General features: G+C 44.7%; 1 protein-coding gene across 7 annotated transcripts in view; it reads left to right on the top strand.

The window, feature by feature from the left end:
- Nucleotides 1-23,236, top strand: part of Mapkap1 (MAPK associated protein 1) — a 209,598-nt gene that overhangs the window by 130,312 nt on the left and 56,050 nt on the right. For 6 of the 7 annotated variants that reach the window (XM_029473510.2, XM_021184047.3, XM_029473508.2 and 3 more), the window contains one exon: nucleotides 20,060-20,167. The exons of the other annotated variant lie outside the window; for it this stretch is intronic. In XM_029473510.2, coding sequence (XP_029329370.1) covers nucleotides 20,060-20,167 — 108 coding nt within the window. The remainder of the gene's footprint in view (nucleotides 1-20,059; nucleotides 20,168-23,236) is intronic. 7 annotated transcript variants of the gene reach the window in all.

The following is a 23,236-nucleotide window of genomic DNA, read 5'->3' as shown; positions in this document are numbered from 1 at the left end:
GGTTTCTTTTGGGAAGGCATGTCTGAGGACATGGCTGGCAGCATTACAAACAGCACTGGTACCAAGGGCAACTGTAGGGGGCTAATGGGGACCCTGCATCATTCCTTGCCATGTGCCTGGTGAGAAAACTCCTACAAGTTTCTGGGAATGGCAGCAAGTGGGGAGAGGCTGCAACCAACAATCAGTGTCACAAAGTGGGGATGACTAATTTGCCGAGGAGGCCGTTGAGACGGATGTTTAATTAGCTGAAGTCAGAGTGGATAAATTGGGAGAGGACTGCCTATGCAGAGAGGTGCCTTTCCCCACAGCTCTCATTTAACTGGGTTTTTTTTTTTTCTTTTTACCTCATTACTGTTTTCTTTTTCAAAGCAGCATCTTTAAATTAGGGGGAAAGAAGTAGAGAGGAAGTACCAACAAAATGACTTTGATGTCCATTGGAAACTTAACAGTATTCCCAGCATTTTCATGTTTAACCTCTATACAAGACCTTGTGACCTGGGCTGTATCCTGCTTTGCTTTTATGGTTGTGAATGCCATGAATGGGGAATATGTGTGCACACCTGTGTGTGTGTGTGTGTGTGTGTGTGTGTGTGTGTGTGTGAACACACCTGCACAATTGCTGAGTGTTGATAACAGGTAACAGATAACATTAGATTTTTAAGTTCTGTGTAATATCTCTCAACCACAGAATGCCCTCACTCACTGTGAAAGGCTAAGGGAAATAGATTTGTGTTGACAGTCCACATGAGGTCACGAGCTGGGCTGCACAAGCACAGGTGAGCAAGCAGCACTTGTAAAGTTTATGCATCCACTGTGTGCAGATTGTGCCTAAAAGTAAAAATAGAATTGTGAACATTGAATTCTAGTTAACCATTTAACTACAGGGTGTTCTAAATATGCTGGTATCTGTCTCCTGGTTCAAATGCATTTGAAAAGATGGGAGTGGGGTAAATACTTGCTAGAGCAAATGGGGTCAAGTGTTAGTTATGGGATGTGGCAGTAGGTACCTGAATTTTTTGTGTACAGTTTTCAGCTTTTCAGGGCTACCAAAGTTAATAATAAAATGGAGGGTGGGGAGCTGGAGAGGTGACTCAGTGGTCAAAGCATGTACCCTGCAAGCCCAAGGAGCTGAGTCCAAATCCTAGCCAGCCTTGTAAAAGGCTAGATGCTCACTGCACATGCCTCTCCGCCCAGCACTGGGAGGCAGAGACAGGCAGAGCTCAAGAACTGGCTGCTTAGTTGGTCTAGACAAAACAGTCAGTTTCTGGGTTAGTGGGAGACTTTCAAGCCAATAAGACAGAAAGCAGCATGGGAAGATACCCAGTAGTGTGGGATATTTTATTTTTCTATACATAATATGTTAAATAACATTTGAGGTCATGGTTTCCTTCTTTCATTCACCCGTGGCTTTAACTTTCCATGGAAAGTTACAGATCGATAATAATTATTACCACTTACATCAGCACTTTTCAAACTTAGATATTTTAGTTGGCTGTTAGTTTCAATTTATATCTGAAATGACACTAGAGCTAAGAGAGGCTACACAGTAGCAATGAATAACCTGAGACCTAAACTCATGGTCCCTGTATTGTCCTGTTCACGACTATGATCTGTGTCCTCAGTACTGGGTTCGTTTCACGACACATAGCTAGCTCAGTGGAGACATGTGTACACCCCTCCCCTAGAAAGATCATGCTGCTTCCTTCTAGGATGGGAGCGTGATACTGTAGGAAAAACCTAGACTTTGGAAATAAATCACCCTGAGTCCTCAGCCGCACCTCTGATAAGCTGTGAAATGAGACAAGTCATGAACCCCTTGCAGCCTCAGTCGCAGTCTCTGAAAAGGTTGTAGGATTGCCGGGTGCTTATAAGATATTTAATCCATACAGAGAACTCAGTGGAAGTCACGTGTTGTCACCGCCCTTGGGCCTCAGTTTCTCTGGAGGTGTTGCTTTACCTTCTTTCCATTCACTGACCTGGCTTTTGCCTATAACTTTATGTTTCCAGCAAGTTAAGTCTGTAGAAAACTTAATGTGATATAGAAGGAGCCTTGTATTGCACTTGAACTTGAGGCTGCTGGAAGCACTGTTTCCAAGAAACAGCTGCTTTCCTAACAAGGATGCCCATGCCATGATAGAGGAGGATTGATATCCCAAGACTCCTTTGTCACACAGCTTATGTCATCAGCTTCCTGTGCCATGACCTGCAGCCTCTTCACTGGCTGCTGGCCCAGGCCACCATTTTTGTTTGTTTGTTTGTTTGTTTGTTTGTAGGTAAAGCCAGCAGAAGGGTGCTGCCAAGGAACTTATGTAGTTACAAGTGGCATTTGCATGTTTCTGTGGTAGAGAGAGGTTTGGCACTTTGACTGCTGCTTCTCAGGAACGGCTGCATGGAGAGGATATCATGAGAATGACTGTAGGATTCCTACAAGCAGAGAGGCTCGGGGTGCTGCGTCTGTCTCTGGGAAGAGTATGAGTCTTACCCACCCAGCACAAGCAGAAGACACTTATACAGGCAGGCCAGCCTTCTGTGGGTCCTCTTGCCAGCTGGAAGAATTCTTCCTCTGCCAAGATTGTGTTAGCTACTTTGCATAAAACCACTCCTTTACAAGAGTTAGCCCACCCCAGCAGACTTCTCCCAGACTAGCCAAGCATCCTCCACCCTGTTCCACTGCTTGCATAGGCCTGACACAAGAGCCATTTTCCTCCATAAGCAGCTCAGAAGGAAGTTTTCAGCAGCTGCAATATGACAGCAGAGTTCTTCCTTTTTGGTCAGTTGCAGATGGAAGAACTTTCTACAATGTACCTGTAATTGCTGTGGGCACATTGGGGAAAAGAAGCTGGTATCCCAACACTTGAGAGATAGGAGCAAAAGGATGAGGACTTCAGTGCCAGCCTGGGCTCTGTGAGTCTCAGAAACCCAAGCAAGAGCTAGTCGGTGAGACTTTCTTTTTCTGTCTTATTGTGATAATGTCTAGAGACAACGATAGTTTAAATTCAGGCCAACAGCATTGGGTTTGCACCAGGAGGCAGCTATCATCCACACCTGCTTCTGTGACTCCCTAGGTCACATGATGAAGTGTGTGGGTGCCATTTTGTCATCAAACTAGTTTTCCACAGAGAAAGCCAGTGAGGTCCAAGTAAAGCTCTAGTGCTGTGGGAAACTTGAGTGGCCTTGGGGCTCTTCAGTGTTCCTAGAGACTGTCACTACTTAAGTCAAAGAAATACCCGACCATAGCAAAATGTGAGTGTGCTGGGTTTTCCCCTGCACTACATTTAATAGTGGAACAATATGAATTAAGATGATTTACAGTTTAAGTAAAACAAACAAACAAACTGAAGGGTCACACAGGTTTTTCAAGCATCAGTTGTCAAAAGCATCCTTAGTGCTCAGTAAGTATTCCAGCAGCCTCTGCTGTGCTGGGCAGCATGGGAAGAAGAGAGTAAAGCAACGAGATGTAAGGACAGTAGTTCTTGCTTGTAGCTTCACGCATCCTTCTGTGTTTCTCTAGGGTCAGTCGTGTCCTTACTTTCTCTTTGTTTCCATGAGCCCCCTGTCCTGTCCACCAGCACTGGACCAGGCAGTAGGAGCTGAGCAGACGCCCAAAGAGTGAGTGACTCTGCCTGGCTCAGTGGCTGGGAAGGTGGGCAGGTCTCAGAGCCTCAGCCTTGTAGCATCTTGGCTTTGCATCAGAAGATCTGGAACTGACACTGGCAACCTGGTAATCTTGCCAGATGTTGATGACTACCTTTCTAAAGACGAGTATGATCGGATCCTTTTCCTTTGGCAGAGGGATGTTGAACTTAAGTAAATTGATTGTGGACAATAATGATTTCCTTTTGGTTTGCCAGAACTTTGGTTAGCCCAGAGGTGGTGACTGATGCATTTTGTAAAATCAACTAAAACGCTGCCTCATGACCTGCAGCCTCTTCACTGGCTGCTGGCCCAGGCCACCATTTGTTTTTTGTTTGTTTGTTTGTTTGTTTGTTTGTTTTTTAAGATTTTAATTTATCTTATTATATATGTGAGTACACTGTAGCTGTCTTCAGACACACACCAGAAGAGGGCATCAGATCCCATTAAAGATGGTTGTGAGCCACCATGTGGTTCCTGGGAGTTGAACTCAGGACCTCTGGAAGAACAGTCAGTGCTCTTAACCACTGAGCCATCTCTCCAGCCCATCGGGCCACTATTTGTTTAGGAACAATTCATTGCATTTTCGTTATGAGAGGCTAAGTCTTTTTTTTTTTTTTCACAGTTGAACCATTAAGTGAACACTTAAATATCTTCAAATCAAAAGGCTATTCACATTATACAGCATTGCCACCCAGCTCCCATAACCTGTGTGTATGTGTGTATAAATGTACATATATATACATGTACATATATACATCTATATGGACATATATATGTCTCTCAGGCATCATCAAGAGCCAGAGGAGCATGCCACAGCCAGGCAATTGTTGCAGTAGAAGGAATCACTGTACATACCATGTATAGAAGAAATACACAGCCGACTCATATTCTAAAGGTGTAAGAGGGGCCAGAGGGACACAGCCTGTATGCTCTTCTTCCTCTTTAGTGGGCACTGATAGATACTGTCTGATCAGATGATCACTTTTTAAAATCACCTAGTGAATGTGCTAATAGAAAATATGAAAGTGTATACTACCAGAAGAAATACCCTAAAAACTTAAAATAACTTCTTGTGAGGTGGGGCTTTGGGGGGGCGGGGGTCACTGTGCTTTGTCCTCGGACTTGGGACTTATTTTGTGTATTTCCAAATTGTACGTGCCCTTTGATGAAAGTAAAATAAAGCTCTTTGTTCAAATTCTGCACTTTAGAAAGATTTCTCCATTCTCTCCGTGTTTGGACTTTCTCTATTTGGAAACTTCGTTTCCGCTAAAAGCTACCATCCATTTTATCAGTTAGATGTCAGGTTTCTCTGAGAGCGTCATTAAATAGTTGCTTCCCGTCATAAACATTTCCAGACTGCATGAGAGCAAATGCTATGTGCGCATGGCCGTTGAGCTGTGACTTGGCCAACATTGCATATCTGTGACCTGGATTTTCCGTGGGTTAGAGCACAAGCTATTAGCCTAATACTTGTTCCCATTCTAAGAATGACTAATACTTCTAAGAGAAATGAAAACAGCTGCTTTTCCATAGCATTAGAGTCCCAAACAGCTGTCACATGTACATTTTGACATCTTTTTTTCCTTTTAAAACTAGGACAAAAATGAGTTTACTGGATCCACCGATCTGGCTCATCATGCCATGGAGCTTCTGTGGGGAGAAGCCACAGGAGTCCTGTGGAGATAAAGCGTAGCTATCCCACAATGCTTGAACATACTTTGAAAACCCTGTGGTGAGACTCTCTGTACCAAGAGCTGCACTGCTGCCTTTGCCAAGGAGCCTGAGCCCCAGCAGGCAGCCATTGCTGAAGACACTGTGGAGTACCCCTCTGTCTCCTGAGAGCCTGCAGGGCTGCCTCTCTGCAGCTTTGATATGTGTCAGGGATCACTGCTGAGGCAGGAGAGATTCTCCTTTGGCATAAAGCTGTTTTGCTGCCCACTGGGTGACCTTGGTCAGGCCTTTCTACTCTGAGCACTTTAGCCTCTTCGGTAAAATATGGCTCCGACTACACGGTAGGCTGCTGCTTTGTTCTTAACTGCAGAGTAAGGCCTGCCTTTTAGAAGGGCCGCCTGGCTCCACTCTCGTCCTTCCTTCTTCTAACTCCTTGGTGTCCTAGCCTGCATGCCTGTATTTCTCTCGTGTGTCTTCTCCATGGCATTGCAGTAAGACTACAAGGTCCACACAGCACTCCCCTCACCTTGCCATGTGTCCGTCCTCAGTTTCAAGTGAGTCCCAGCCCCATTCACGTTCTGTGCTATAGCTTTGGTTTGGGGTCCTATTTTGGTTTTGTCTGTGTTTTAATGGCTGTGACTACTTTGAGACCTGGGAGACTATAACTGCTAAGGGCTCTCACCTCAACTTAACTCCCTAGGAGGTACAGCCTAAAGCATGGGCCTCTGTCTGCCCAGCTGCTCACTGGAGCTTGTCCAGAGCTGTGAGACCTTTGTCAGAGCAACAGTGAGAACACAGGAGTGTTGGCCAGACCTGCATTCCGCTGCAGCACCCTGATAAGCAGAAGGGTAAAGCAGGAGAAACTTTTGTCATAAACTTTCTTTTCAGCAGGACTTCCCAGGGAACATCTGACATGAACTGAGAAGAGATGCTGATTGGAGTCAGCTGAAGGAGACAGGAACTGGAGTGGAAGCTGCTGGATTTACTGTTATTAGCAAGGCAAATGGAAAGCCAGCAGGGCAGCCAGCTCCTAGATAATAGATGAAACCAGAAAGAAAGCCCCCAGAAAGGAACTGGGATGACAGCCACGACCCCTCAGCCACCATTTTTCTATCACTCTGTCACACAGGAAAAGCATGCTTAACTTATGTCACAATTAGCTTAAAATAAAACAAGGTGTAATTTCTCTTTTTACCTGTTTGATATCTTGAGCAGAGTATGCTGAACTCCTTCATTGATCACTACGTGCCAAGTTGAGTCCCATACCTGTGTTGGAACCTCATTTAACTATTGCAGCAGCCACTTGAATCAGTGTGGGTTCCATCCCCAGCTTAGAGACCAGGAGCTGGGATTCACACCTGAGCAGTAAAGGTTGCCCAGTTTAGTGGAAAGTACTGTAGCCAGAGCCCACACGGCTATTGGGAAGAGCTGCACAGGGTTTCAGCCATTCAGGAACTACTTAGGATGCGGACTGCCTGGCTTAAAGCAGCCTCCACTTGGTACATGTTTGTTGGAAGAAAGATGGGACAGACAGAAAGGAGCCCTGCTGTCAGGTGGGGCTGATGTTTTAAAGAAATCTGTAGGGAGGGTAGTATATGCTGGCACTAGAACCAAGAAAGCAGATAATGTTTCGCATCCAGGGATAGTGCTCACAGAACCACATGATAATACAGAGCTGAGCCACAGAAGCAAACAGTAAGCAAAAGTCTCATCAAAATCACCTCCTAAAAATAGCTTTAAAAATGATTCTTGGGGACCAACATAGTATAATAACTTTTCTCATGAAATTTCATACAGTTAACTTTTTTATTCTCTCATATTAGAACAGATGAAAGCTAGGAATGAGTAATTATAAATAGTGAAATCAAACTTAGCCAGAAAGATGCTCAGAGTATAAAATGAGCTGGAAAACTGAGACACCACCATCTGCCCAGTTAGCTCATTCAGTCATTCATCACACATTGACCAGCTTGCATCATCTCAAAGACAAATAAGCCAGTCATTTGTTGAGCTGTTGAGAATGATGGCAAGTGGAGTTCCACACATTATTTACATTGTTTTCCTGGTCAGGTCATTCCTTCTCTTGTCCTCCATTCTTAACTAGCAAGTACAGTTGAGTTTCCATAAATGTAGAATTTACACACAAGGAGATCCAGGCATACACAGGACAGCGCAGGATTTCAGATAAGCTCACTGAGAGCATGCTGGGAACTGAGCAGGGCACCTGGTCCCTGAGGCAAGGGCCATTACCTTAGTGACACGAGGAGGCCAAGTCAGGTTGTTAAAAAGGAAGCTTGCTTTTGGCCCCCTGGGATTGTAGAAATCTTGCTTGGAGCTGTACCTATGGTGACAGGAAATGTGCTACAACCTGCCTGTGGTGGGAAAGGATGGGGGATCATCCAGGGAGCTGTGAGGATCTGCTTCTTACAGGTACACATTCAGTGATGAACCCAAGGGAAGATCACTGACACTCAACTGACACTTGGAGCACAGGTGCTGGTGAAGGAGTAATGTAATGACAGACAAGGACCAGTGAAGAGTCTATGAACTACAGGGGACCAGTGTGCTGATTCCTAGAACACAGAGCAGGAAATGAGAACAGAGGGGGAGCCTAGCGAGCAGCCCCAGAGGGAACCTTCAGCGTTTGCCTCTAGAGAGCACCTCTGACTGGTGGGTAAAGAGAGAATGACCAGAGGCAAGAGACAACAACTAGACCATTATGTGCTGATGGTCTGCTTACAAGGGAGCCTTGGCAAGTGGGTGGAGTCAGCAGAGTTTAGGCACTAAGAACAGCAAGGGGAGGAAGACTGAGTGCCCTGTGCACCCTGAAGTCCCTAGAGACTAGATGTAGTATTCCCTTATCTGCCGTGGGGCATGGCAACTGTGCTGAGAACAGCTGAGTAAATTCACTGGGAGGAGCACTAGCAGGCCTGTGGCCAACAGCCATTGTCTGTGCTGTTTGCAGAACATTGTCTCTAATACCTGCCATTACCCTCCATTTCCAGAGCAGAGACTGAACTGCCGAGAGGATGTACTATGCCTTATCCAGTCTCTGGCCTCAGTGGATCTGAAGGAAGCCTTCAGATTCCCAGGCATCAAAACACAGTCTAGTGACTGGAAGTGGTTGGCTCTGTGTACCTCCTCACTGACCCTGGCCTGAATCCCGACTCTTAACACCTCTCAGAGAGTCTGCAGAGGCATAGTCTCCTTTTTGTTTGTTTCTTTTCTTTTTGTCCTTAGGTGCTTGTGACTTAACTCACTAATTTCACTGCCTGTCAGCGCTGTGTTAAGGAAAATGGGTTTGAGTACTGGACTAGATGTCAGAAACCTTTGCTATCACGGGAAATTCTGTCACTCTGGATTTACTATCTTTTCCCCACAGCTGAATTCCTCAGCAGTGTGATTTAGCACCCTGGCTCCCCATCAACCAGTTTTGGCATTTATTTGAATGCATTACCCCACTGGTTTCCATAAACTATTTTACAATTGTTTAAAATAAATGACTGTTTATTTCCACAGAAACCATCTGTATTTCTTTACAGAGCAACAGATAACTGTATGTAAAATTTGGTAATGTCACAGCAACTCAAGTTAAGAGAAACATACTGGGTTGAAAAATTAGATGCTTAGGGACAGTGTTAAAGGTTTCCATTCTCTAACAAGCGATTTCTGAATCCTAAAGAGGAAAAGAATATTTCTTTTATTCCAAGTAATCTCAGACCTCCTGACTCCAAAGAGAACATTTACCTACCTTAGACAAGATGTAGGCAATGAGCTCTCTTCACCCTTCAAGCAAATTCTCTACCTGTTTTGACGGTAGGAGACATCTGCCCAGTGGTTTCTAGCCTCTCAGTTTTGAAGTTTCTGGTTGTCCAACCTCAGGTTCTGACCTACATTGACTCCTTGCATCCCCAGGAGGCAGAGTTAGGGCACTGTCTGGAGCCTCCCAGCATTGGGAATTAGATAGAAACAGAGCCCCACTCTGGAGGAAGAGGTGGTTGAGAGGGCTGACTAGGTAGGCAGCACACCTGTGTGCTGAGACTACCCTAGGAATGCAGGCTGCTGACATATACTTTTCACCCCAACTAGCAAACATCTAGAGTAAGAAATACTTTATTTGGGCTGCTCCAGAGGATACAGAGGCCATTTAGGCAGAGTTTGGCTCTTACTGAAGGAGAGAGATAAAGAGGTGAGAGACTAACAGGACCAGCAGGCAGAGGCCCAAGGGGCTGGAGTCTCTTTCTGGATTACCACATCAGTATAAGAGAAGAAGACAAGGAAGCTGTGATGGGCCTCCAGAGGTTCCAGCTGCTGCTGGGGAGCTAAGATAGAGTAACAAACCAGGCATTTGGATGTAGTGCAAACTGTGCATCTCTTCTGTTGAGACTTTCTGTTTATTCTTGAAACAGCCCAGAAAGATAAGTGCTGTTGTTCCTCCTTAGCGGCAGGAAACTAAGGAGTAGGAAGGTTTGATAACTTACCTAAAGTTACACAGCTAGTAAGTGATAAAGCTGCAAACCCAGGTCCAAGCAAAGTGGGGCTTAGATACACACCATGCTGTCTCAGGTGCCCTGGTGTCAGCAACTCGAGGGCCACTTCTAGACAACACACCATGCATGATCCTCCTGCCTCAGCCTCCCAAAGGCTGAGATTATAGACATGCACATCTGTTTGTTTGTTTGTTTAATTTGCTCATTTATTAAAGGACTCTTCCGATATCTTACTATCCTAGTTTGTTTGTTTGTTTTTGGTTTTTTTGGTTTTTTGAGACAGGGTTTCCCTGTGTAGCCCTGGCTGTCCTGGGACTCACTTTGTAGACCAGGCTGGCCTCGAACTCAGAAATCTGCCTGCCTCTGCCTCCCGAGTGCTGGGATTAAAGGCGTGCGCCACCACAACTGGCTTCCTAGTTTGTTTTTATAATAGCTATATAACATACCAGTGCACAGATATACTATAATTTATTTAATGGCTTCCCAGTGGTGACTTAAGCCATGCAGTTTTCAGTATTAAAAAAGTGATGTAAGTGTAAATGTCTTAAGTATAGATCTTGTATAGTTGTACTAGTATTTGTTAATAGGCCCACAGCAGTGAATGTTGAGTTATAGGATCTGAAGTTCCACCCTGTTGAAGCCATTCTAGTGAACAAAGGTCGTCATTCAACACCTACAAAGTCCTCAAGTACAGAGCTGAGGTTTTAAAACCTCACCCCACCTCAAGGGGAGGGCACAGATACCCAAAAGTGTTCCTGCTCAGCCTTGTGGGTTCTGCAGGAAGCAGAGTCCCAGGAAGGTGGCCTGGAGGATCTCTGAGCTCAGAGAATTAAACAGAGGCTGTTGAGAGGAGGATGCAGCCAAGGTGTGCTCTCAGCTAGCCCAGAGAAGAAATTTGTTCTGAAGAATTATGATGCTCCTGCATTTTCTCCTACACAAAGGAGGAGATCCTGGCTGCACGCCCTTTCCTTTCCTCGCCTTGGCACTCTCTGATTGATGATTGGAAATGATGGCAATACATAAACTATTTTTCTTTTTATTTTATGACCTGGTAATAGCAGTAACATATTTCCAGTAAATGTTTTCTATCGCAATAAAAAAGTTGTAACAAGACTAGAAATGGGTATAGTTAAACCCTAAAGAAATCACACTTTCAGAACTGTGGATTGAGGCAGTAACTCTGTAAATCATTTAATGTAGGAAAAGAGCTCTCCTTAAAAAAGAAAAAAAAAAAAGAAAGAAAGAAAAAAGCAGGGCCAGCAGCTGGTTCTTGTTAAGTGCCTGCTAGAATCTTGAGTTTGACCCCCTAAGACAGCTGCCCACTCTGGCTTCCCTGATACCCATTCCCACCCAACCGCTTCATCCATTTCTGAGCTGATAAATCATCTCAATGATGAATTGGCTTTTGTTTGTTTTCATCCAAAAAAATCAAAAACTAATGTGGGCTGTAGCCTAGGGGGTTAGACCACATGCCCTGCTCAGACACACCTTTCTCAGCCTGACCTACCACAGGCTGACTGGTCACTCCATAGTTGACTTTCCTGCTCTGCAGCAGAGAAGATAACAGGGTCTAGGCTTGTAGTGTTGTCTAAGAGTCCAGAAACTCTCAGGTGTTGGTCACGGCCATGTTAGGTCCTAGGAATACTTCATTGACTTGTTCTCAACAAGAGCAGGATGATAATTTTGTCAGATTTGTCCAGCAATGTGTTAACATTTATGACACCCTAGTTTGTGGCAGGCATTGTGTTACGTATATCTTAAGATTATTGTATGCTGCTCTAGACCAACTTGTTTTCTCAGTGTCAGACAGGAGCCAGATCTGAACCCTACATTTTAATGCCAGGCCCCTTGTGCCTCCACCTTGAGGAGATAGAATCTCACAAAGGCTGGGAAACAGCACACAGAAAGAGCTGATAAAGACCATCGAGAGCCTGTGCTCCCAGACTCCTGGGCAGCCTAAAGAGTGGCGTTTGTGGGCAAAACAGGCCACCCCTCCTCCTTGGTTAGGTTCTGTTCCTCTCCAAAGAATGAAAGACTAGAGTTTGTGCCCTGTATGTGCTCTAAAAATTAGACATTTGCCAGCCTTTGTCTTTAATTTCTGATTCTAGCTGACACTTTCATTAATGGTCTAGCACAAGCTTTCTGTCGACTAGAAGACTACTGTGTAAAAGTGGTTTTGCTGTCCTATCAATAATGGTCATAATTTCCCCAATACTCTCATCAGCAGTGAATTGAGTCTTGCAGCAAAGAAATGGAAACCCCAGTGCAGTGGTTGAAAGTGATTTGTCTTGTAGACGGCGTCTTCTTTCAGTAAAATCAGGTCAGTGTGGCGCTGCTGGGCCAGATGCAAGCCTGAGACAAATGAGTTGGAGGAAATTGATCATTTGAATCCTTGTGTTGTTTTTAGCTATAGTCACTTTTTCATATCTCCCTTTCTTTATCTCCATCCTTAATAAGCTTTAACTGGTGTGCTCATCAGGCAAATTAAATGTCTCCTCATTAGTTTGAGGCAGGCCTTAGATGAGGAAAGAATGCTTTGCTCTGCCCACCTGCAGGACTGGCCTTCCTGTCACAGATCTAGAGTGTGGTCCATCCAGCAGTGGTGTTTATGCCTGTACCCATTCCCCTTCACACCCTGGCCAGCCCCCAGCGGGGGTTGGTTTATCACACAGACTGGCCCCTTGACCAGTCGGCTCTTCATTGCTATTGAAAGTTAATGGGGGCAAAATTGCATTCCCAAACATTTGAACCTGAAGTGGCCAGGGCAGAACTTAGTTGATCTCTGGTGATCGGTTCAATTTAGTTACGATTTTTTGCCATTAGGCTAGGGCTGAATGATGGTGATTTGGTTGAGGCCAAATGTCTGAAGAAAATTGGCTCTCTGATAAGAGTGCTGTTATCAGAGGGGGCTACCTTCTCATTTACATTTAGATGAGTATTGATTATTTATTTACTCAGAGAAGTGAGATTCGTTTCCAATCTTATCTTTCTCGTCTCTGCTTGTCAGCAGAAAGAGAGCTAGAGCCCCTGACATCAGGCCAAGATAACAGCACTTTGTAGCAAAGATAAAAGTTGGAATGCGCCTTTTTCTAGTCTTGACTGAAAGGATAAGTTTTAAAAATTAGAACTGATGGGTCGTGCTTTCAAAACCTTTCCTGAAGGTTCTGCAGTTTAACTAGGCAGGAGAATTGGATGATTGGAACAGCTCTGGCCTTTCTTCTTTTGTAATAGGAATTGTGTTTAATTTGATTATATTGGGCTGTTTCACCAAGAGCAAATTGTGTATTGGCTCAGACGAGGCTAAAGTGTGACCTCATTGCCGTGTCAGCTTGTTCTTATTTTATCATCTAAATTCTACATTTTCCAGTCTCAGTCTCGGAGTGGCATAAGCTACAGTGGTCATCACTTGAGTGTAGTCCTCTGCTTACATTAAGTCAAGCGAAGGATGAGAGCTGCCCCCCAGAGGAAGCGCTTTGGGATGGCTGGTGCTGTGTCTGCACTCCAGTGTAGATCCTATTGGCTTGTCAGCAATGGCTTTAGCTGTGCGAGTCTCTCGGGATTGAGCTGAGCAGATAGGTTTGCATGGTGGTCTTCCTCCACCAGCCTCTTCCAGTATAGTGTCACCAGGGGAATCTCCCCAAATAGATGGCGTGTCACTCCACACTGTCCTAGTAGTAGTGTTTGTTGCTGTGAGAGAAACTCCAGTTTTCACCAGTGGTCTACCCCAGTTCTACATATGTCCCCAAATTGTCATGGCTTCTTCCAGTTCGATTTCCTAGAGTCTGCACAGGTTCTTCAGGACTCTAGAGGAGTTTGCTTTGTCAACCTTACCCCAGACTTCGAGTCCTCCCTGGAGGCCCAGATCAGATATTGTCCCCACAGGGAAGAGCAATGACCTGGGTTGACCCCACTGCTGATCCCACAGCACCTTGTTACTGCCTTTGGTAAGAGCAACCCTTATTCTGGAATTCAGCTGCTGAAGTGTCTCCGCTGCCCCAGCCTCCCTGCAGGATGGGCTGGGCTGTTGATTACTCATCTTATCTCTGAGCTTGGCACATCACTGATGCTCAGAGAATGTTAGATGGTCATGGATGGTCTTAACACATGGTCTTAGCCTTTGATTTCTGTGCTGTCATGGCTTGTTATGTTAGTTCTGACATTTACTCATTTTCAAACCATGTGTAGGAGCTGAGAGGCCAGAAAACTAGGAGTCCTGGCTACTGAGCAAGTCTCGAATCTTAAATGCTGTCTATAGTGTCAAAGCAAGGCTTTTAAAAAGAACTATATACCCTTTCCTCCCCATAGATGTGGTCTGCCACGAGAGAGATCTACATTGGTACCAGCATTCTTAGCCTCCATGTGTCTACCTGTGATGTGTTAGCCTGTTGTGCCCCATGGCTAGGGCTCTGCTGCTCCCTTGACCACATTTCTGGTTCAGCATTAGTAATAATAGCTCTGTTGCCTGAGCACGTTGCCAAGGGGAGTCTTTATTTGTCTCACTTCATTCTCACAGCAGACTTCCGAGCAAAGTTCTGTTGGACCCATTTTACAGATGATTAAGTAGTGCACCAGAATGTACAGCTGACAGTACCTCTTGTTCTGAAGTACAAATACTCGCCTTCCAGGCCTCCCTCAAGGCCCAGCCTTGCCTCTTAGCTAATTCTTAGCTTTTTCTGAGTACAAAAATCTCTTTAAGGTGGTGAGTGGAACATAGTTGACATGAAGATGTAAGCATGGGCTCTTGACAGTTCTTTCCCTCCCATGGACCAGTCCACTGCGTGAAAGGAGACGGAGAATACAGGCTGAATGGCAAGGTGTCCTGAGTCACAGCAGTCGGGGTCCACCCTGCGTGCTACATTGGACAAAAGGGAAAGAAAAAAGGTAGATGCTAATAGCAGGTTTTTGCGAACTTTGTGATGATACAAAAGCAACCATGTACTTTGGGGAAGTCCCACATTCCATAGCACCAAGGTCTTCAGAAAAAAGACACAAGCTAATGGGCCATTAGGACAGCTTCCCATCTTCAGACGGGCATAGGCACTTGCTTCCCATTGGGTGTCAGCTCCAGCTGAGTCTCAGCTGCCACGGAACCATGAAACCTTTTATGTTCCATTCAAGAGTCAGAGAGTTCAAGAAAGCCACACTGTACATGTATCCCCAGCTGACAGATGGTACAGGTTTTCTTTGAAACTTATATGCTGGGATGTTTACCTTGGGTTTATAAAACCCTGCCTGTGTATTGTAGCTTGGAATTTCCTTAAAGTGCCAGAGCGGTGTTTTGTTCCCAGACCATTCTGTGCTATAGCATTGCTACAATAAATACATCATAGGAATGCCCAACCAGGTTCTTGTCACTGCGAAGTGACTGCTTCCCAGAACCTTCTCTTTGTGTTCCCCTTTGCTATGCACCAGAGGGCATGTAGCTTCAAGCAAAACTGTGACATTTTAAAACCTTTTTTTGCAAAGGTCGGACACTGCCTTGAGAGCCGTGTACTGTTCCGTGTGAATCCTCTTCTGTTGCCTGAAATCATGTCTTTGGCAAAAGCACATTCGTAGAAGCTGACCTCGCAGCTTGTCGGTTTTAAATGGCTTCCTAGTTGCTGTTCTTTTCTTCCGTGCAGCTCTAGAAGGCAGACACAAGGTTGATGAAGATGTAGTCTGGCAGTGGGTGAAGACCATACTAATCTGATCATTGTTTACTAAGAGGTCCGTGGGTCATCATGGCATAGAGAGCATGGGCCTGGACCTCAGCAGCACAGGTCCCAGTCCCAGCACTCCCCAAGGGCCATGCAACACATTCTCAGCTCTTAGTCCCAGCTGATTGCATGTTAAATGAGGTTTGCTCCTTCCTTCTCAAGGTATCTGAAACATAAGTGAAGTGATCTGTAGGAAAGGCTACTCAGTCCTTGGGGCAAAACAGTCCTTAGAGTGATGGTGGGTGATCGGAGTTACGGCTCTTCACTCCGGCTGTGATAGAGCAGCCTGACCAGAGACAGATTAAAGAAAGAAGTGTGTTTTGGCTCATGGTTCCTAAGGGGAAGAGTAGTAGCATCAGGGAAGGCATGACAGCAGGAGCAGGAGGCTGAGAGATCACATCTCAGTGGCACACAGGAAAAGAGAAGGAACCAGAAATGGGATAGGGCTATAAACTCTCAAAGCCTATCCCTAGTGATGTACTTCCTGCAGGAAGGCTCCACATCCTGAAAGTTATGTAGCTTTCCGGAACAGAACCACTAACTGGGGACCATGTGTTCACATACATGAGGCAGTGGGGGACATGTCTTACTCAGACCCCACAGTCATCCTGTCAGACAACAGCTCTTGGCCCATGGACTCCTCACACAGCCCTCTGAGGTTGGTGCTGTTGTCATGCTTCATTACAAATTAAGAAACAACTGGAGATTCAATAAGTTGGCAACGTCATAAACTAAATGACTCAGCCAGGATGTGGACCAAGGTTGTTGAGCCCAGCTTAATTAAGCTGCCTTGCCTCTCACTTGGGTCAAGAATGCTCACATTACATGGAAGCTATTGATGTGGCTTTTTTCTGGGATTGTGTGTGAAAGTTTTCCTCTGCAAGATCTTTTATCTAATCTCCTGGTAATTTAGGTCTTGAGTCACATCGTCAGCAAAAGAACCTTACCCTCCCCAAAGCCGAGGCCCATCAGCCTCTCACCAAGTTCAGAAATGGTTTGCAGCTTGTTCCTTCCTAGGGAACAGTAGGGGCACACGGAGCACATAGCAACCCAGAGTGAACCTCACTTCCCGACCAATTGAGAGCGATAGGAAAGTTCTTAAGAGAGGTGGGTGTGAGCAAGGTGGCTTCGAAGACCCACTCATGTGATGGAGGAAGAAAGGCAGTTCCCCCACTGCCCTCTGGTTCTCACACACCGGGTCCACGATATACACGTCATCACAGGGCACAGAGCTTTGTTTTGTTTGTCATGAAAGAAAGAAGGCCCTCTTTGTTGGGGCCTGTATCACCATGGACCAGAGCACAGCCTCAGCTCAGGGTGTTGGTCAAGTTCACTAAAATAAATTATTTTAGATCATTTTCATTTTGAATCTATATAAACCACAAGTTAAGTGATTCTGAACCAGATAAATCTACAAATCTACAAAAATCTATATTTATGATATAAGCTGTGGCCTCTGTAATTGGCGAGTAATTTATAGTTTGCAGGAGGAAGAAAGGCTCAAAGGTCCGGAGTGATAAATTCAAAACCCCAAAAAAGACCTTGGAACTTAATTCCCCTCTTTGTACTTCTTACCTTGTGATCTTGGGCAGGTTTCTTCCTGGGTCATGTCTGTGAAGTGGGCTGCTGAGGCTGCCTTGCAGAGTCCAGTGGGAGCAGAATGTGAGTGCTTGGCACATGATGGGCTGGTGGTAGAAACTAGAGAAAGTCCTAAAAGGCACGTGAAGACACATGCTGTTTTTAATAGAAAGACTTGAACAAAGGGCATATCAGAGTGACAGAGAGTTGGTCTCAGAACGAGGGGCCCTTAGCTCCTCTCACTTCCCTGATCTCTGCTTCCCAGGAAATTGCAGAGAATGGGAATTCAAAACAAAACAATAACAACAACAAAACAACAAAAGGAAAGCAACCTGAAATTTCCTCTGTGGCAGCCAAGCCTTGGTTCCCCGTGGCCAGGAAAGGGGAGACAGACATGCAGGCCAGCTGCCAGCTTGAGAAGCCCAGCAACTGAGGAATCTTCAGAATACCCATGCCAGGGTACACAGTGACTTAGGATGAAACTTAATAACAGATCTGATTCAATTAAATTATTATATGTGAAAGGCTCTGCCAAGTTCCACACTTTGTAGTGTAAAAAAAAAGACATAGTAAGAAATTGGAAACATTTTAGGTATATGCAACATTTTAGGTTATAAAAAAAAAAGCCTTTATTATATGGAAATTTGAAAAATACAGGAAAACACAAAGGAAAAATAAAAGCATGCACAATCTCATTATTGTAACATAACTAAGTTCACATTTTAGAAACAGCTTCCCTGTGTGTGTATGTATGTATGTGTGTGTATATATATACACACATACACACACAATTTTACAACTATAATTATCCTATAAAAACTGTGCCTCTGGGCTGGCGAGATGGCTCAGTGGATAAGAGCACTGACAGCTCTTCAGAAGGTCCTGAGTTCAAAATCCCAGCAACCACATGGTGGCTCACAACCACCCATAATGAGATCTGACACCCTCTTCTGGTGCATCTGAAGACAGCTACAGTGTACTAATGTATAATAATAAATAAATCTAAAAAAAAAAAAAAAAAAAAACCTGTGCCTCAGGTTTTTTTTAAATAGTGTGCTATAAACATGTTTTATATTATTAAATAACTTTAGGATTACTTATAATGTCTCAGTAGTATTCCACTGTATTTTATTTAGTAGGCTCTCTGATATCAAATCTAAGTTGTTCCCGAATTTTGAGTATATCATAAAGCTATCAGATGTCAGCATCTTGGGCTGGGGCTTGCTTCCAGGACCTCCCTGGGCACCAGAATCTGCAGGTGCTCAGGCCTCTTTTACAAGTGGTATAGTGTTTGCATACCGTGCTCTCCCACAGACCCTGATCTCTAGAGTACTTGTAGTGTCTGACACAGTGCAGACACTGGGGGGTGGGAGGTGTTTGCTGCACAGAAAATAATCATTGTACTACAGGCACAACTTTGCCCAAGTGTTTTCCAGTCTGCAGTGGTTGAATGCATATAGTATAGATACAGGAAGCTAATGTTATAGTTAACCTTTTTACCTAGACCCTGCTCTCAATTTATAGAAGTAGATGCATGCCTCTGACACAGTGTCCCTCTGGAAACGTTAGGGATAGAGGCTTAGATTCTTCTGGGGGGGCCCTGCACTGCAGTGCTGCTATCCTCAGCTCTCTCACACCTCCTACCTGCCCAAACACACCTTGTTTTGTTGTTTGTTTTTGTTTTGTTTTGTTTTGTTTTTTGAGACAGGGTTTCTCTGTATAGTCCTGGCTGTCCTGGAACTCACTTTGTAGACCAGGCTGGCCTCAAACTCAGAAATCCACCTGCCTCTGCCTCCCGAGTGCTGGGATTAAAGGCATGCACCACCACCGCCCAGCTTAAGCATACCATTCAGAATCAAGGTGATGAGAGTTTCCTGTGCCTCTCACCTTTTCAATAACCATGAGTATACAGAGGTACAGTCTGAATCTGACCTTTTGATCCATTAAGTGTTCTCTGAGAACACCATTGCTACTTAGGTTGACAAAGAAATTATGAATAAATGTGTAAAATGTTCTGCTGTCTTCTTAGATCTGCCATAACACTTAGGTGCATGGGATGGGTAGTAGAATTTTTGGATACTAGAACACGAAACCACGTGTCTCTAACGTCCACAGTGTCTGAGTAAAAGCATGGACAACTAACTGATGGCTGCTACCTTTCCCTTACAAACCCAGAGCATGAGATTCACTCTGTAACTTTCAGGGTTTTTATTTCTTTGACTTTTTGAACTATCGTAGAGTTCTACACATGCCTCCTAACTGTAACTGATTAGTATGCTGTGATGATTGTGCATAAGTGCCTTGGCAGCAGTGCCTCCTGTGGAGCTGGTGACTCCTAAGCCAGGAGAGTGGGTGGGCTGGTTGGTTGGTTGGTTGGTTGTTTGAGACATGGATTTACTTTGTAGCCCAGGTATCCTAGAACTCACTGTATAGACCAGGCTGGCCTCAAACTCACAGAGATCTGCCAGCCTCTGCTTCCTGTGGGTTTTATCCATGTCATCTTGGATGCACTATGCACATTAGGAAAGAGGTCCAGAGAGGAAGGAAGGTAGCCTGCTTCATATCAAGAATGAAGCAATCATATGTGCCTCCAGTTCATTCTGACTCAGACATCTTTTAATTTATTTTATATATGTGAGTACACTATTGCTGTCTTCAGACACACCAGAAGAAGGTATCAGATCCCATTACAGATGGCTGTGTGCCACTATGTGGTTGCTGGGAATTGAATTCAGGACCTCTGGAAGAGCAGTCAGTGCTCCTAACCACTGAGCTATCTCTCCAGCCCTGACACAAACATCTTACCTGGTCTGAGAAGAGCTGACTAAGAACAGGGTGAGAAAAGCCAGTTTCTGCCATCTTGGATAGTTACACCCATGGGACAGACACTACTGTTTTCCTTTGGCTTTCCCCAGTGTGTGGTAATTTCTGAGTGTTACATTCACCATTTCAGACATCCCCCCTCCTCCTGCCCCTTTGATCTTCCAGGCCCTCAGTACCGCCTGGAGAAGCAGAGTGAGCCTAACATCGCTGTGGACCTGGAGAGCACGCTGGAGAGCCAGAACGCCTGGGAGTTCTGCCTGGTTCGCGAGAACAGTACGTTGGCTGCCTCGCTCTGTGCCGCTTTGTCTGTTGCAAACATTGCTTAGGAGCGATGTGTTTGAGAGTATTTGCTGGTCTGGCTTCCCTACACAGACAAAAAGTGACTGTTTTCCAAGGCAGACCACAGCCTTTGTGCTAGAAGTGTGTCTCAAAGCAGAATGATAGATTCTGTGCTATTTTGTAGTCTGCATCCTGTTTATTAGCACTGTGTGATTAATATTTTGCTCTTGAACTACATCTTCCTAATTTTGGAACAACTCTGGAAATGGCTTAGAAATAAGAGGCCCTTTCTCAGGCAAAGGCTCTTTTGTGTATACTGCAATGGGCCTGGTCAATGTCAACTGCTTAACATCATGTTTTAGAGAAATTTAACCACTTGACTATTGTAGGCAGAAGGCGTCGCAGTGACTGCAAGTGCCACTGTGAGAACTAAATGCTTTCTTGTCTCCAGAGTTTCTGAGTTGTGAGGTTCTCTGCTAGATGCTGAACAGGAAGAGATAAACTGCCCACGGCCAGTCGTAGTCCCGACTCCTCCTGCCTGAAGTGCTTATCCCTTCTTACTAGCTCTGTCTCAGCTTAAAGTCACATCTGCAGAGATAGCCCTGCCACCCAAACCTGCTTCCTGCCACCCAAATCTGCTTCCTGCCACCCACCTGGTTCTTTCCTCACATGGGCACCAGAATACGACCACAGAACATTCTGGGTTTTCTTCATGGCATTATGTCTGTTACTTATTTTGTTCAATAACTAGCTACTGACTGCCCCTCCCATTGAACTGTAGGCTGCAGAAGCATGCCTGACCCATACTGGTTCCTCATTAGCTCAGCAGTCTGCTAAAGACTGCACCCTCTAGGGGCTCAGGGAAAACAGATTGGGTGAGTGACTAAATAAAAGATCTTTAGTCCTGTACTGCCTCTTAACTCAGACCAGAGCCCTTGGCTGTCTCTTCTGGAACAGCATGCACATATTTACCAAGAAGGGGAAAGGCATTTTTGACATTCAAAACAAATTCTCAAAGATAAAGGTTGATGGCCTTACCATCTGCAGCTGGTTATGAGAATCCTATGCAAAACCACGTGAAATTAAAACTTAGTGTTGCCTAAGTGGCCTAAAAACACTTAAGGCAAGTAGTAAATATTTATAAATGTGTGTTCCTATCAAGAGTCTAATATACACATATCTTTATCCACAAATGATGTTCTCCCCTTATCAAATAAAGCAGGTATCTCAGAAATATTCTTCCTGGTCTGGGGTGTGCTGTGCACCTGTTGTCAGCATGTGGGAGGCTGAGGCAGGAGAGTCAGCAGTTCAAGGTCATCATCAGCTACATGAGTCTAAGGCCGGCTACGGTACATAAGACCATATCTCAGCGAAAACAAGTAAAGCTTCACTAGTGGGAGGATCAGACACTGGTGGCAGCATTGGCGTCCAGTGTATATGATAGTTGGATATATTGAGAGGTCTAAGAATGTTCTACACAGAATTCCCACTTCGGGGAATCTACCTTAAGAAAAGACCTAAAATGCAGCAAAGATTTCTGTACACTGCTGTTTTTCACAGTCTTGTTTCTGCCTATCCCCCTGCATTGGGGATTTATGCAGTTTCTTGATATACTAACTGACCACAATAAAATTAGTCTAGAAATCAAGAAAAGGGAAGGAAAAATCTGTATGTGTTTGGAAACTGAGGCATAAGCTTCTGAGCCTGTGAGTGAAGCGCGATAGAGGTAAAAATTAGAAAATATTTTGATGAAATAACAGTGCTGTATGTTAAAGATGATGACGGCTACAGCTGCATGTCAGGAAGTGCTTTAGCCCTCGGATTGATGAATTACAAAAGAAACATCATAGACGAAGCATTCAGTTTTAAAAGAAATAGACAAACAGAAACAAACAAAAAGAATCATAAGAGACTAAGACTAAGACAGCAAAGATCAGAAGGTGTTGAGCTAGAAAACTCTGGAAGGACTCATAAAGCCAGGAAACTTCTGTCTAAATGGATCAAAGTTAGGAAGAAAAACACCGGAGAAACATCAGTAGTAACATCGATAGTAACAGGCATGAAAAGGAGACACACAACAGATCCCACAACCCTTAAACATATAGCAAGGGCTGTGTGCGTGTGTCCGTATGTGTAAATCCCCTTGCCCATGGAGAGGTGTGGGAAGCCAGGGTTTCACCCCGCTGCCTCCTCATCACTCTCCCTCATCTTTTGAAGCAAGGTCTCGCTGACCCTGAGCTCGGGTTTGACTGCCCAGCCCAAGGCCCAGGGATCCCTTTGTCTCTCAACCTTATGCTTGCACCGCTGGCACTTTGCCCACTAAAGCCATTCCCTTTGAAAAATTCCACTGTAAAAATTTTGAAAATGTACATGAAAAGAATGAATTCCTGGAAAAGGTGAACATAATTAGCAAAAAAAGAAAAGTGGATGTTCTGATGGATTTTGAAGTTAATTAATGATTGAAAACCTTACACAGAGAGAACTCAAGCAAGCAGTGATGGGACACTTGAGAATACACAAGCCCACTCACACCTGCCATTCCAGAGAGGTCCCTGGAGCTTCTGGAAGAAATGAGGCAAGCAGCCCCTTGGTAATGACCACCACACAAGACAGAAACCTTTCAGACCAATCTTAGAAAAAGCGATCCAAAAATTCCAAACAAATCATTAACATAACAAACTAACATACCTACATTTTATTACAATCAGGCTCCACTGCCAAGTTGGGTTTACTCCAGAGTGCAGAATTGGTTTAACATTAACCACACCTAGACCGTGTAATTTGCTGCATAATGGTAAAGGAGGTGGGAGAAAAGTAGGTACAGAATTTTATCTATCTGTCTATGGTTTAAAAACAAAACCCCAGTCATGCCATTTTACCAATGAAGACTGAGGAGCCAGAAGCTGCCTTGAAAGCCTGCTCGCTCAGAGAGGTAGAGAAAGCATGCAGCCGACCTTCCTACTCCACCAGTGTGCCAGAAGGAAGAAACCCTTCTTCTCCACTCCATCTTCAATACCACTCAATGCAGAGACCTTTCTTTGTGTCTCCTTGGTGCTCACTCCC

This window comes from Mus caroli, unplaced genomic scaffold (assembly GCF_978045245.1).
Source record: "Mus caroli unplaced genomic scaffold, Mus_caroli_1 scaffold_2, whole genome shotgun sequence".
In the NCBI taxonomy this organism is placed as follows: domain Eukaryota; kingdom Metazoa; phylum Chordata; class Mammalia; order Rodentia; family Muridae; genus Mus; species Mus caroli.
This window is presented reverse-complemented; position numbering and strand designations above follow the sequence as displayed.